Below are 13,195 nucleotides of genomic sequence, written 5' to 3' on the forward strand. Positions count from 1 at the left end.
GAAAATCTTTTAGAGCTCTATTGAAAATTGCTAGGCTTTGGGCTTGTTTGATTTCAAGCGGCAGATCATTCCAAATTTGACTACCTGAATAAATAAATGATTTCCTATAAAATTCAGTTTTACATTTGGGTAAATGTAATCAGAGTATCAAGTATCACTGAATATCCTGTGCAAGTTTCAGGTCACATGATCAAGGTTAAAGGTCATGTGAGGTCAATGAACTTTGGCCACATTGGGGGTATTTGTTGAATTACCATCCTATCTCTGTAAAGTGTATTGGTCTAGTTCATAAATCATGGAAATAAGAGTAACCAAGTATCACTGAACATCTTGTGCGAATTATAGTAGTTTTCAAAGTCAGCACTGCTGCTATGTTGAATCACGTGATGCAGGTGAAACGGCCAGAGGCATTCCACTTGTGTTTTCTATGCATTCTAAATTACAGGGATTTAAAAAGAAATCAAGACGGACTATAGTTGGAACCAATCGAATTCTGGATTTAGTATGAATACTTTTAATTCAGTCTTAAATCTAGTGGGATTTAAATTTGAATCCTTTGTGATTTAAAAATGGATTTGTAGGACTGGTCTCGAACTACAGTTCCTCTGAATTTATTTCAAATTCCTGCAATGTAGATTAAAGATATTCTTGTTACATAAGTGCGCAAGACTTGCTTGATGGAGTTTGTAGCTGTATAGTGTTTTTATTAAGTATATTTAGCTTACCATCATACTTAGGTAAGGATCACACATAGAAATGAGACGCATTGGATTTCATGGGCTATATTCAAGGCATTCTATTTTTTAAATCGTATATTTTTATTAGTAATGCCTTACGAATGAAATCATTCAATCAATGTGATACATGTAAATAAACTGGTGTATATATCATTGTATATATCATATGAAATTACGAAGTATCTAACCATCGCATATTATAATTATTAATGTTATTTTGATGTTTTCTGTAAATTCTCTCCGTTGGGTATATGTCTTGATTTTACACATTTACACGTCTCTGTCTTTTTCTATGAATTTTACGATTTTCTTGTTAGTTTAGTGATCAAGATTGATTTAATTGAAGAAGTGTGTAGCCGTACTTGTATTTTTTAAAGTAAATGTTGCTCGTAACGTTACTTAGGTAAGGAAGCCATTAGAATTATGCTATATCGAATTTCATGAGCTATCATGTTAAGGTTATGTTACACTTTAAATCTTACATGTATATTTGTTATATGTTTCCTGTTAATAAAATCAATCTCGTAAAATATACTAGACGATATATATTAGCATACCACACTAATTTCAGTTTACCACAGATATATTAAATGTACCACCATATCATAATGAAGTTATGAGCTATATAACTATATAAAACCAACACCCTGTAAATAGTATATTGTCCATTGCGTACACATACGATTAATTTCAAACACGTCTTTGTCTCCTTTCTATAAGTTTTACAACTTCCTGTTACTTTAGTGCTCAATATTTGTTTGATGTATTTACTAGCTGCATTTATATGTTACATTCAGCTTGTTTGGGCTTGTTATCAGTTACTTAGGGTAGACTCCATTAAAATTAAGCCTTTTTAGCATTCATGGGTTATCCTTTTAAGGTATTTTGGTACTCTATATCTTATATTTTTATTTGATATGTTATGCCTGGCCAATAGAATTAGTCAATCAATATATTAAGATAAATTTGTGTGATTAAACATGCTATCGTATTTTCGTTTTATCTCATATCCTTGTACATGAATATAATATGAAGTTATGAAAAATTAATATAGTAACAGTGTATCGTAATTTTGATGTTTTCATCTTTTGTTTTTATTTTCAGAATATCTTCTGTAAATATTATATTATCCGTTGAATTATGCTTTGATTTCACACATTTTTACACTTTTTTCAAAAAGTTTTCCCATTGTCTTGTTACCTAACTGCTCAAAATTTGTGCTCAAGACGTATTTTGTAGCTGTGCTGGGGCCCGTAACACAAAGCTTGGTAATCATCGTAGAATACGTTTTTTACGATTGATTGCATTGACTACATTGTACTATCGATCATGAAATCAAGCTTACGATTAATCGCTTAACCTTTGTGTTACGAGATTCCTTTGTGTTTTTATCAATATATTTTGCGTACCATCAGTTACATAAGTTACATCCCATTGGAATTTAAGCTATATATCGGCTTTCATGTGATATCATGTCCAATATTTTTATATTCTAAACGTTATACTTCTATTTCTTATGTTATGCCTAGCGAATATAATCAACCAATCAATCAGATGAAATAAACTAGTGTATAAACAAACTACCGTTAAAACAGTCTTTCTTTCGTTTTTTGTTGAAGTTGTGATTACGAAAGAAGTGTCGACCGTAATACTTTATCGAAATGAGATATTAATCATATTTCACATGACGAATTCCCAATTTAGACACCACCTCGTTATTTGGTAAAAAAAAGAAGAAAAAAGAAAGAAAAACGTCATGATGCTGGTTACCTGTACAACATCTTTATAATGCAAAATTATTATCAATAATTATTACTTTAATAGTAATAACTTTACTGTTTTAATTTTGACATCACAATGGGAAATGATTGTGACGTGTGCACCCTTCTGTTGCAATGAGTGTATGTTATAGTGTATATTATTGTTTTTATACAATTTCAATTTATCAGGACCATTGGGTGACTGGTATAGCATTATGTAATTTATGGTAATTTTTCTATTTCCTTCTATTTCAAAACGTACATCACAAAACATTCACAATAAAAGATAGATCATTAAGCAACTATCAATGACGTCCATATATATATGTATAAAGAAAACAAAGAAATTTAAATAAACCAGGTCTATATTTACAAATTTGAAAATGATACACGTGGAACAGATCTTGTTCACGCGATACACAGCGAAACCAGAAAACACTGATATAAAGAAATCATGCAAAATTACACGACATGTAGAAGAACAAGGGGAAAATTTCAAATTTTATCCATCGTATTCCGACGTTCGTATATGGCACTTCATTTTATATTTTAATACACACAATTTATTGATATCAAGAAATAGAACAGAATGGTAGAGCGGTGTGTATACAAACCTCTATGGCACGTCACTTAATTGGAAATACTGAGCAAAATAGCGGGCAATATACAGAGTGAGTCAGAAAAATGTTCCACCAGTTTGAAGTATGAATATTTAATTATTGATTTATTGATATGTTCTGACAGGGTGATTCTTCTCGCATACTTTGGTACCATATTTGCATGCATGACTGGCTACGAGACATTCTCCAGAAGGTCTTAAAATGTCAGTTGCGCCAAGTCTCTTGGTGAAGAATCAAACAAAGTGTGAAAAAATAACTTGTGTGTGTATACAGATAGACACCGAACCTTCATTCCACACACCCACACCAGTGCCGTCACCAGCTTTTTCCTCAGGGAGGTGCTTTGGGGAAAATCCGATGACAGGCAGTGCTGCTGGTGGCCCTGGGAACAATTTTTGAAACAGGAGGTGCTGGTTTAAATTTGACAAGAAAAAAATAGCTTTTTAACTACCAAAACGAAGATCATTTGGTAAAGTGAAATTTGAAAAAAAATTGTCTAGAGGGGGGTGCATTCGAACCATCCAGGCATCCACCCCCACCCCTTATGATCATCTTACACAATAATAATTTGGTTAAACAGACTTATTTACATGGATGCTAGCTCTTTCATTTTTGCACTTAACAAGTACAAAAATTACAGCTAACGACATGATGCGAAATACATGTATGGTCACCTATAATTTCAGTTAGAACCTACAAAAAACTTGCAAAGTTGAGCATGTTTGTATCCCATGGCAACGTTGCCTTAAGCAGAGTTTTTTTTTTTTGGGGGGGGGTAATGAAGAATAAAAGAAATTCAAAATCCAATCGTGAACCCTGTCACCCCTCTTTAACACTATCATAATCTATATTTAAATCATGTGGTATTAATGGCTTAAACCTAGTACCTTTGTACTGCATCCCTGATATTTGCGTTTCCATATCTTGTCCGCCATATTTCACTAACAGAATTACTCTCAGCCAATCAGATAGAAGTATTTCGGTAGCTTATAACAACTTTCCGTAACAATCATTGCTTCCTTGAAATGATGTAAAGTGATTCGAGATTTTTCCATACAGAATGATTTCCAATGTTTACGCTCTCATAGTAAAATTCGTCATACATAGATAGTTTAATATAAAAACGAATATGATATGTAACTTTTATGCCTATATGAGAACATTGATTAATTATCCATTCCAGCTTTCTCATTCACCCTAAAAATTCGAATGTTAACTCAACATTTGAAAGGTTGGAGGAGTGACCTTTTCCAAATGTTACATCCAACCTTGTATAATGCTGAATCCAACATATTAAGGGTTGGGTAGAACCATTTATAGTGTTAAATGCATTATTTAGAAAATGTTGTCACTCCTCCAACCTTTAAAATGTTTAGTTAACATTTCTTTTTTTAGAGTGTTGTAACCTCTGCTATTTTCGTGAAGCAAGTGTATCAAATGATGACAAATAAACACTCTAAGAATAATCTATCGTGTTTTTTGTAGGGGGGGATGGGCAAAGTCCAGACCATTACGCGGGGGGGGGTGGTATGGGGTTATGGGGACATGTCTTGTTTCCACCAACCCTTTTGGTGGTCGAGGGGGAGCCTATTCTTTCTCCCCGCCCCACCTGTTACGCCCATGCCATATCATTGCCATTATTTGTTTTAAATATGTTAAAAATGTACAATGTACACAATGCCAAAGTTTATGTCGTTAAGATCAACAATTATTAACAAATAGTTTGATCACTCGAATTTGTAAACACATGTGACTTGTAAGTACACGATTTAGTATACATCGTTATTGTGAATTATTTAGGCCAAGACGAGTTACATCGTGAGAGTACGTCGTATTCCAGCATTTTTATTAAACAGAGATTTTTATCGTATGAACGGATATACGAGGTTCGAGGAAGGTAAGCAAACCCGTTCATGTATTTTCCAAAGATGTATTTCTCTATCCGTTTTCAAAATTTTCCACACAAAAAAACATATAAGCCCGTGTTAAATATGACTATTTCACGATACCTTCCACGTCAGTTTTAAAGTTACTCTGTGACTTAATTGTTAAGAGATTATAATATATTCAACATTTATTTCATGGGGATGTAGACCTACTTTGTTAAATTCTGTTCAAGATACATGTAAGAACAAGGAAAATCCTTAAATCAGTTTCTATGAGGAAATATGATTGAACTAGATCAACGTCGTTTGTCAACCCGGAAGTAGTAGAGAAATTGTCTAAAGTATTTTAAAACATATATCATACATAGGGCAACTTTAAAGGGATAGTCCAGGCTGGAGATATTCATATCTCAATAAAATAAAATAAAATTCCCAGAGCAAAATGCTGAAAATTTGATTAAAATTGGATAACAAAAAACGAAATTATTGAATTTTAAAGATTTGCACTATTCCGATGAAACAGTCCGGGCATGTGATAAAACTGTTTTTGTCTCACCTGCATAGCAAAGTGAGACTATAGGCGCCGCTTTCCGGCGGCGTCAACATCAAATCTTAACCTGAGGTTAAGTTTTTGAAATGACATCATAACTTAGAAAGTATATAAACCTAGTTCATGAAACTTGGCCATAGGGTTAATCAAGTATTACTAAACATCCTATTAGAGTTTCATGTCACATGACCAAGGTCAAAGGTCATTTAGGGTCAATGAACTTAGACCATGTTGGGGGAATTAACATCAAAATCTTAACCTGAGGTTAAGTTTTTGAAATGTCATCATAACTCAGAAAATATATGGACCTAGTTCATTAAACTTGCACATAAGGTTAATCAAGTATCACCAAACATCCTGCATGGGTTTCACGTCACATGACCAAGGTCAAAGGTCATTTAGGGTCAATGAACTTTGGCCGATTTGGGGGTATCTGTGAATTACAATCAAAACTTTAAAAGTTTTTGGATCTGATTCATGAAACTTGGACATAATAGTAATCAAGTATCACTCAACATCCTGTGCAAGTTTCAGGTCACATGATCAAGGTCAAAGGTCATTTAGGGTCAATGAACTTTGGCCGAATTGGGGGTATTTGTTGAATTACCATCATAACTTTGAAAGTATGTTGGTCTAGTTCATAAAACTTGGACATAAGAGTAATCAAGTATCACTGAACATCCTGTGCGCATTTTAGGTCACATGACCAGGGTCAAAGGTCAATGACTTTGGCCATAATGGGGGTATCTGTTGAATTACCATCATAACTTTGCAAGTTTATTGATCTGACTTTTGAAACTTGGACATAAGGGTAATCAAGTATCACTGAATATCCTGTGCAAGTTTCAGGTCACATGATCAAGGTCAAAGGTCATGTGAGATCAATGAACTTTGGCCGCATTGGGGGTATTTGTTGAATTACCATCCTATCTCTGTAAGTGTATTGGTCTAATTCATAAAACGTGGAAATAAGAGTAACCAAGTATCACTGAACATCTTGTGTGAGTTATAGTAGTTTTCAAAGTCAGCACTGCTGCTATGTTGAATCGCGTGATGCAGGTGAGACGGCCAGAGGCATTCCACTTGTTACAAAATATGGATAAACTTTGAATTCATTAACTTCGTAAATTTTGTTATCCGATTTTGATGAAATTTTCAGCATGTTGCTTTGTGAATTTTACTCTATTTATTTAGATATAAATATTTTCAGCCCGGACCATCCCTTTAAGCGCACATGATTTTTATGATTCGTGACTAGATGACCAAGGGGCGGATCGTGGATTTTCCGGGGGGGGACATTTTCCCGAGAAAAAATTGACAAGCAAGGGGAAAATATGTTTTCATCCAGAATTTATGGTCATTTCGTCGACGGAAATTTTCACAAGCAAAAAAAAAATGAAATAAAATGTCCTCGCTTTGAAAAGGGGCCACATTTATGTTAGAACGGCATATTTACATTACAAATTTATGCCTCTCCAGGGGGAGGGGCACGGTCCAAATCTGCCCCCTGGATCCGCCAGTGGGATGATGATGATAACAAAAGCTGGATCTATAAAGCACTTTTTTCTGAAAATATAATGCGCTGCTATAAATACCCTGGCTTAAGCTGTGCTGCCAAATAGGCGCTGAAGCATTTACGGAATTTCTTCCACCGGCGGGTACCCATTCATCTCACCTTGGTTGAGTGCAGCACAATTTGGGTAAATTTCTTGCTGACAGAAAGACGCCATGGCTAGGAATCGCACCCACGTCCCTCGATTGAGAGACGAGAGTTATGATTCATAACCACTAGACCACGACGAATTTGATATATTTCATAGCCCTGCCCCACCCCCTTCCCCCCGAAACCTAAGCTATGAGCTTCCTATAATAACCTGTATCAAAGTACATTCTCTAGTAACAAACGTGCGATAAAATATCATATTTTATGATTAGCAAATATATAGATAATGTTGGTAAATAATTAGATATTACTTATCCTTGAGATGACCCTGTTTTTTTTTATTTTTATGAGAGTCAAAGTACATACATACTGAATGATTTGTATATTTTTTCATTGTCTTTTATTTTGCAGTCTTATATAGAGTTTCCATCATGGCTGATACATTAAAAAATATCATCTCCCAGAGTACGGAGTGTCCTGTATGTCTTTCTACCTTCACTGATCCCAAGATCCTGTCTTGTTCTCACACATTCTGCAAGACCTGTCTGGACAACCTCTTGGAGTGCCATGGTAATTACCAGATCCGATGCCCTGTATGCAGAGCTATAACCCAGGTCCCAAACCAAGATGTCAGCAAACTACCGGTAAATCTTGCTTTGAAGAATCTTATAGAGGACATGAAGTGTCATCCTCAGATTTGCATGAGTTGTAAATCCGATGACAAGTCCAGTGCTGTCGTCTACTGCCAAGACTGTGGCAAGTATCTCTGCACCACTTGCCTCAACGCCCACTCTCAATGGGGTGACTTCATTGATCATGAAGTCATAGCCATGAGTGAGATATCATCAGGGAAGGTGACGATACGTAGGTACCGGAAATGCAGGAAACACCCGAAAGAAGACGAGGAGTGCTTCTGTTCCAATTGCAGGAGATTCACATGCTTTAGATGTGTTGTCATGGCACATACGGGGGAAGGACACCAGGTCATGGAGGCAGCTGCCTATGAGAACATACACCGGGAGAGCATCGAAGGCATAAAATCAAAGGTGGATGAGAAGCAAGTATGCTTCCAGAAGTACTTAGATTTCATCGATGAACAGATGAAGCTTGTTGGTAGTACTAAGAAAGGGTGTATAGCTGATATCAACAATGCTTACGATGATGAAGTCCGGCAGATGACAGAGAGAAGAGACATCCTGATTGGAGAAGTTACGGAAAAGACTGAAGGAGTAGAGAAAGAACTGGAAGAGATGAAGACATCGGCTCAGAAGTACATCAATCAGTTGACGACCGTTGCTGACATGGTAACCAACAGAACAAAGATACCGTTCGATATGGATACTTTGGCTGCACACGACACTCTGTGTGAGGAGATACGAGAGGCCTTTGATCAAGAGGATCCTGACTACGAGAAGCCCAGGAAATCAAGCAAGAAAGGGAAAAGTGTCGGTTTTGAGAGAAACGTTCGAAAGGACGAGTTAGATCTCGGTAAGATTGTTCACGCAGTTGAAAAGAACGTCGCTTTGCCTACTAAGAACAGCATGAATGCCATGATTAGTACTCCAGATGGTAGGATGGCAGTAGGGTGCTGGACAGGTGGCATCAACATTTTCTCTTCAGACGGCGAATTCCAACAGACAGTTCTCAAAGATGTCAAGATATATGACGTAGGGTTCCTCTCTGACGGTCGATGTATTGTGATCGATTGTGCAAACGATATCACACTCTACACACCAGAATACATAAAACTGAATGTAATGTTTGAGTCTTTGGGTAAAGATGAAGGCGGGATTCCTAATCTCACTGTTGGTACTGATGATCTGATCTATGTGAGCTACAGAAAAGCCCAGAAGATCCTTGTATTTTCAGCAGCAGGTGGGCAAGCAGTCAGGGAGATACCATGCACTGGATATACGCCTCAACAAATCACTAGTTACCATGACTCTCTTCTCGTTAAAACAGTGAATACTTTACGATTGATAGACAAAGAAGGTGCTGTACAACATACATTAACCAAACCTGGTAGTTCAATTCATGCTGCTGTATCTCAAGGTAATCTCATCCTGGTAGCCACGGTGAAGCATGAAGAAGGGTTAGTGAGTATTGACGAGTATACAAATGAGCTTACACCCATACGAAACCTTGTTACTGACTACAAGATTGAAAAGCCCGATAGAAGTTGGTATTATCTTCAGCAGTACCGATCTGGCGATATCGCTTTCTGCACCTCGGATAGACTCTACATATTCCACTGATACTGATGGACCAACTTTGATATATTTCAGTGTTTCAGTATCACTATATTTTGACGAAGGTGGGGGTGTCATATCCACTAAATTGTCCCTTTTTTAATGTTATTCTTAAATTGATTTACACAAATCATTTAATTATACATTTGAAGTCAAGAACTGCGTTTTTCAGTTAACTGCATATTCTCAACATGATTATGTCTTTTCAATTACAATATTCTAAACTTTTCTGAATATTCTAAACTTTTCTGATCTACCTTGCCTAGACTGTTGTACCATGTCACTTATTTATTAGCTAAGCAATACAGAAGCCAATTCAAGCATACTGAATTCAAACCCATCAATTCTTGTTGAATGCGGAAATTTGTTTAATATATTTATAATTTTTTATCGTTCGTCTTTTAAGGTATTTTGGTACTCTATATCTTATATTTTTATTTGATATGTTATGCCTGGCCAATAGAATTAGTCAATCAATATATTAAGATAAATTTTGTGTAATTAAACATGCTATCGTATTTTCGTTTTATCTCATATCCTTGTACCTGAATATAGTATGAAGGTATGAAAAATTAATATACATGTAGTAAACGTGTATGGTAATTTTGATGCTTTCATCTTTTGTTTTTATTTTCAGAATATCTTCTGTAAATATAATATTATCTTTTGAATTATGCTTTGATTTCACACATTTTACACTTTTTTTTCTAAAAGTTTTTCCGATTGTCTTGTTACTTAAGTGCTCAAAATTTGTGCACAAGACGTATTTTGCAGCAGTCCTGGGGCCCGTAACACAAAGCTTGGTAATCATCGTAGAATACGTTTTTACGATTGATTGCATTGACTACAATGTACTATCGATCATGAAATCAAGCTAACCTCTGTGTTACGAGATTCCTTAATGTTTTTATCAATATATTTTGCGTACCATCAGTTACATAAGTTTCATCCCATTGGAATTTAAGCTATATATCGGCTTTCATGTGATATCATGTCCAGTTATTTTTATACTCTAAATTTTATACTTCTATTTCTTACGTTACGCCTAGCGAATATGATCAACTAATCAATCAGATGAAATAAACTAGTGTATAAGGGTCATTCTCAAAAAAATGATACAATTCACAAAAAACGTGTCTCGACTATCTTATGGCCGCTAGCTTCACAACCCTGAACATTTTCTTCAAAATTTTTATCAAGAAAATGACAATAACAGACTAGTTCCACAAAGCATATGCGACCAGTAATTTGTAAAGCTCTAATTTTATTACAAAGGCCTTTAAGTTTTGCTTTTTGTTAGAATAGACACTGTCTCGGGTCAGTTTTAGATTTTACTATCATTCTCTTTTTTAATTACTCTGTATTTCGAACCTACATTAATGTCTGGTGAGGGCAACATGGTGTAAACATCTGACATACTGCGCTTATCCTAGTATTTGATGATCACTTTGTGAATAATTTCACTTTTAACTGTGTCCTAAATTCATTTTAACCTCCGTAACGAATACTGCCACAAGTTTTTTCTCCCTTTCAAACTGAATTATATTATATGATAATGTGTCTGCAAGTAGAGTGATAATCAACAATAAATAATTGATAGGGAATTATCATATCTGTTTCCTGTTTTACACGAAAATAAAGGACTATTCTTAAAAAATGAAATGTATGACTAAACAGCTTTAACATCCGTAACGCACCTTAAGAAAATATGCACTTTGGCAGTTCTGTTGAGAATTTAGTATTATATAAAATAAGAGACACCTTTCATAATAAATACAGTTTTCAAAGGTAGGGCTGCTAAATAAGGACCACGTTGGATCTTAAAGCATAAAGACGTTAACTTCCGTAACGCATTAACTTCCGTAACATTTTTTCTTGAATATGCTACAAATTTGTGCTATATTGAATCACTCCGGATCATACAGATATAAATCATATAAGGTACCCTCCACCTTCTTACCCATAAAAATGATAGCTCTTCATCCTTGTAAAATTATTATTACACACCTTATTTTTAACATCACTTTTTAAAGAGGGAAAATTGCCAGCGAAAACAATTTCCCGAGAATTATATACGATATTTAATGCTTTTGGAATTTTAAATAATTCATACTACAAATGTGGAATATTGGCATCTTCTTTAGAACTTAACATTTCTAACTTCTTTGCTATATAAATTGCATTAACTTCCGTAACAATTACTGTTACGGAAGTTAATACACTTCTTTGCTGTACTTTGCTGAGATTGATAGTACCGTAGTTCCAGAACAGGTGACATGGATTTGTCTAATGCTGAGGTCGGCAGAAACGGTGGAAAGAAAGGGAAGAAGGAGAAACAATTAAGCTTTCATGGATAAGGGCAGAGAAAGGAAAACTATTTGCAATGACTCATGAGAAGGGTTATTTAACGATCAAAAATGTGAGCGCAAAGCGCGAGCTAAAACTTGCGTATAGTCTAACCTGAAAACTTGAGATTCTAGTATTTTTTTTGTAAAAATGATCAGGATGATATCTGAATAAACCATTAATGCGAGTACAAAGTGCTAGCTGATTTTTTAGTATTCTGACTGAAACGTTGACATTCTAAACAGTGTTTGTACCAATTACAATGATGGGTATCTTAATTGATGCGACTGTAAAAATTTTTATGTTTTGATCTGAAAACAATCATTTTTTTTAAGTTTTAATTTGAGAACAAGATATAATCAATAAACAATTATTGAAAAGTAAAACGCGCGCTTTTTGAGGTTTAGAACCCAAAACGGGACATTCTATTAACTTTTTGTAATCATAAAAAGGATGGGTGTCTTGCTAATAAAATGAACAGATGCGCAGCGAGTGCAAAGCGCGAGCTGAAAATATGTGTCATCCCAATATAAAAACCAGACATTTTAAGCACGCTCTCGAATAAAGAGGATATGAATTGAATACAAAATAATTTCATGCAATAGAATACAAAAGAACAAGTGGGGGTTACACGTACGTACACCACCAATCAACTCTTTTAATATTCATGAAGATGTGCATAGACCAAACTGTTTCACTAAAATAATGCAAATCTTTAAAATGGCATAACTTCGTTATTCCTTGTTCGATTTTGATCATATATGCAGTATTTTGTTTGTCAGATTATTATCTGTTCAGAACATATTTTTTCAGCCTGAATGACCCCTTTAATGCGCATGAAAATCGCTGAAATATTTGATATAGGTCTACTTACATGAAAACATAGAAAGGGGTATTCAAACACTCAACGTTTGTTGGAATTTAGTAATGAAATACGTATTTCGATAATCAAACATTTTGGCTATTCATCATTTTTGTAAATCACGAACAGGATGCGTAATTGTGTATCTCGATGAAACAAAAATCGCGATTAGATCATATAGATTCCATTAATAATTTATGTATTTGTGATTTTTTAGCCTCTTGTTTCATTCACCTCACTTTATTATTATTCGTTTCCCCATGACCTTTTTAGATGTTTTTTTCATCTTTTTTTCTCTCTCTATCTTTTTTGGCTATTGGCAAGCGGCGGGATTCCTCGTAACCCAGAGAACTCATCCTGGTTACGGGACTACGATTGTTTTATTTTGTTTATTGCCAGAAACTTTTTAAGATGAACTGCAATTCTGTGGCCTTCGGTTTTCTCATTCTAACTTTGAACAAGAACGACAATAAAATTACAGTTTCCGTTTCCTGTTATGTTTTCACATATTAAGGGGGTGGC

General features: G+C 35.0%; 1 protein-coding gene across 1 annotated transcript; it reads left to right on the forward strand.

Moving 5' to 3' along the window:
* The first annotated feature begins 7,647 nt into the window (after window positions 1-7,647).
* On the forward strand, window positions 7,648-9,471 carry LOC121428065. The gene has a single exon (XM_041624641.1). It carries the CDS (start codon window positions 7,648-7,650, stop codon window positions 9,469-9,471), a length of 1,824 nt encoding a protein of 607 aa, XP_041480575.1.
* The last annotated feature ends 3,724 nt before the right edge of the window (window positions 9,472-13,195 follow it).

The sequence above is a fragment of the Lytechinus variegatus genome, chromosome 14 (assembly GCF_018143015.1).
Source record: "Lytechinus variegatus isolate NC3 chromosome 14, Lvar_3.0, whole genome shotgun sequence".
NCBI classification, from domain to species: Eukaryota; Metazoa; Echinodermata; class Echinoidea; order Temnopleuroida; family Toxopneustidae; genus Lytechinus; species Lytechinus variegatus.

Coding starts and splice junctions, on each gene's coding strand:
- LOC121428065 (XM_041624641.1), top strand. CDS start 7,648: ATGGCTGATACATTAAAAAATATCATCTCCCAGAGTACGGAGTGTCCT.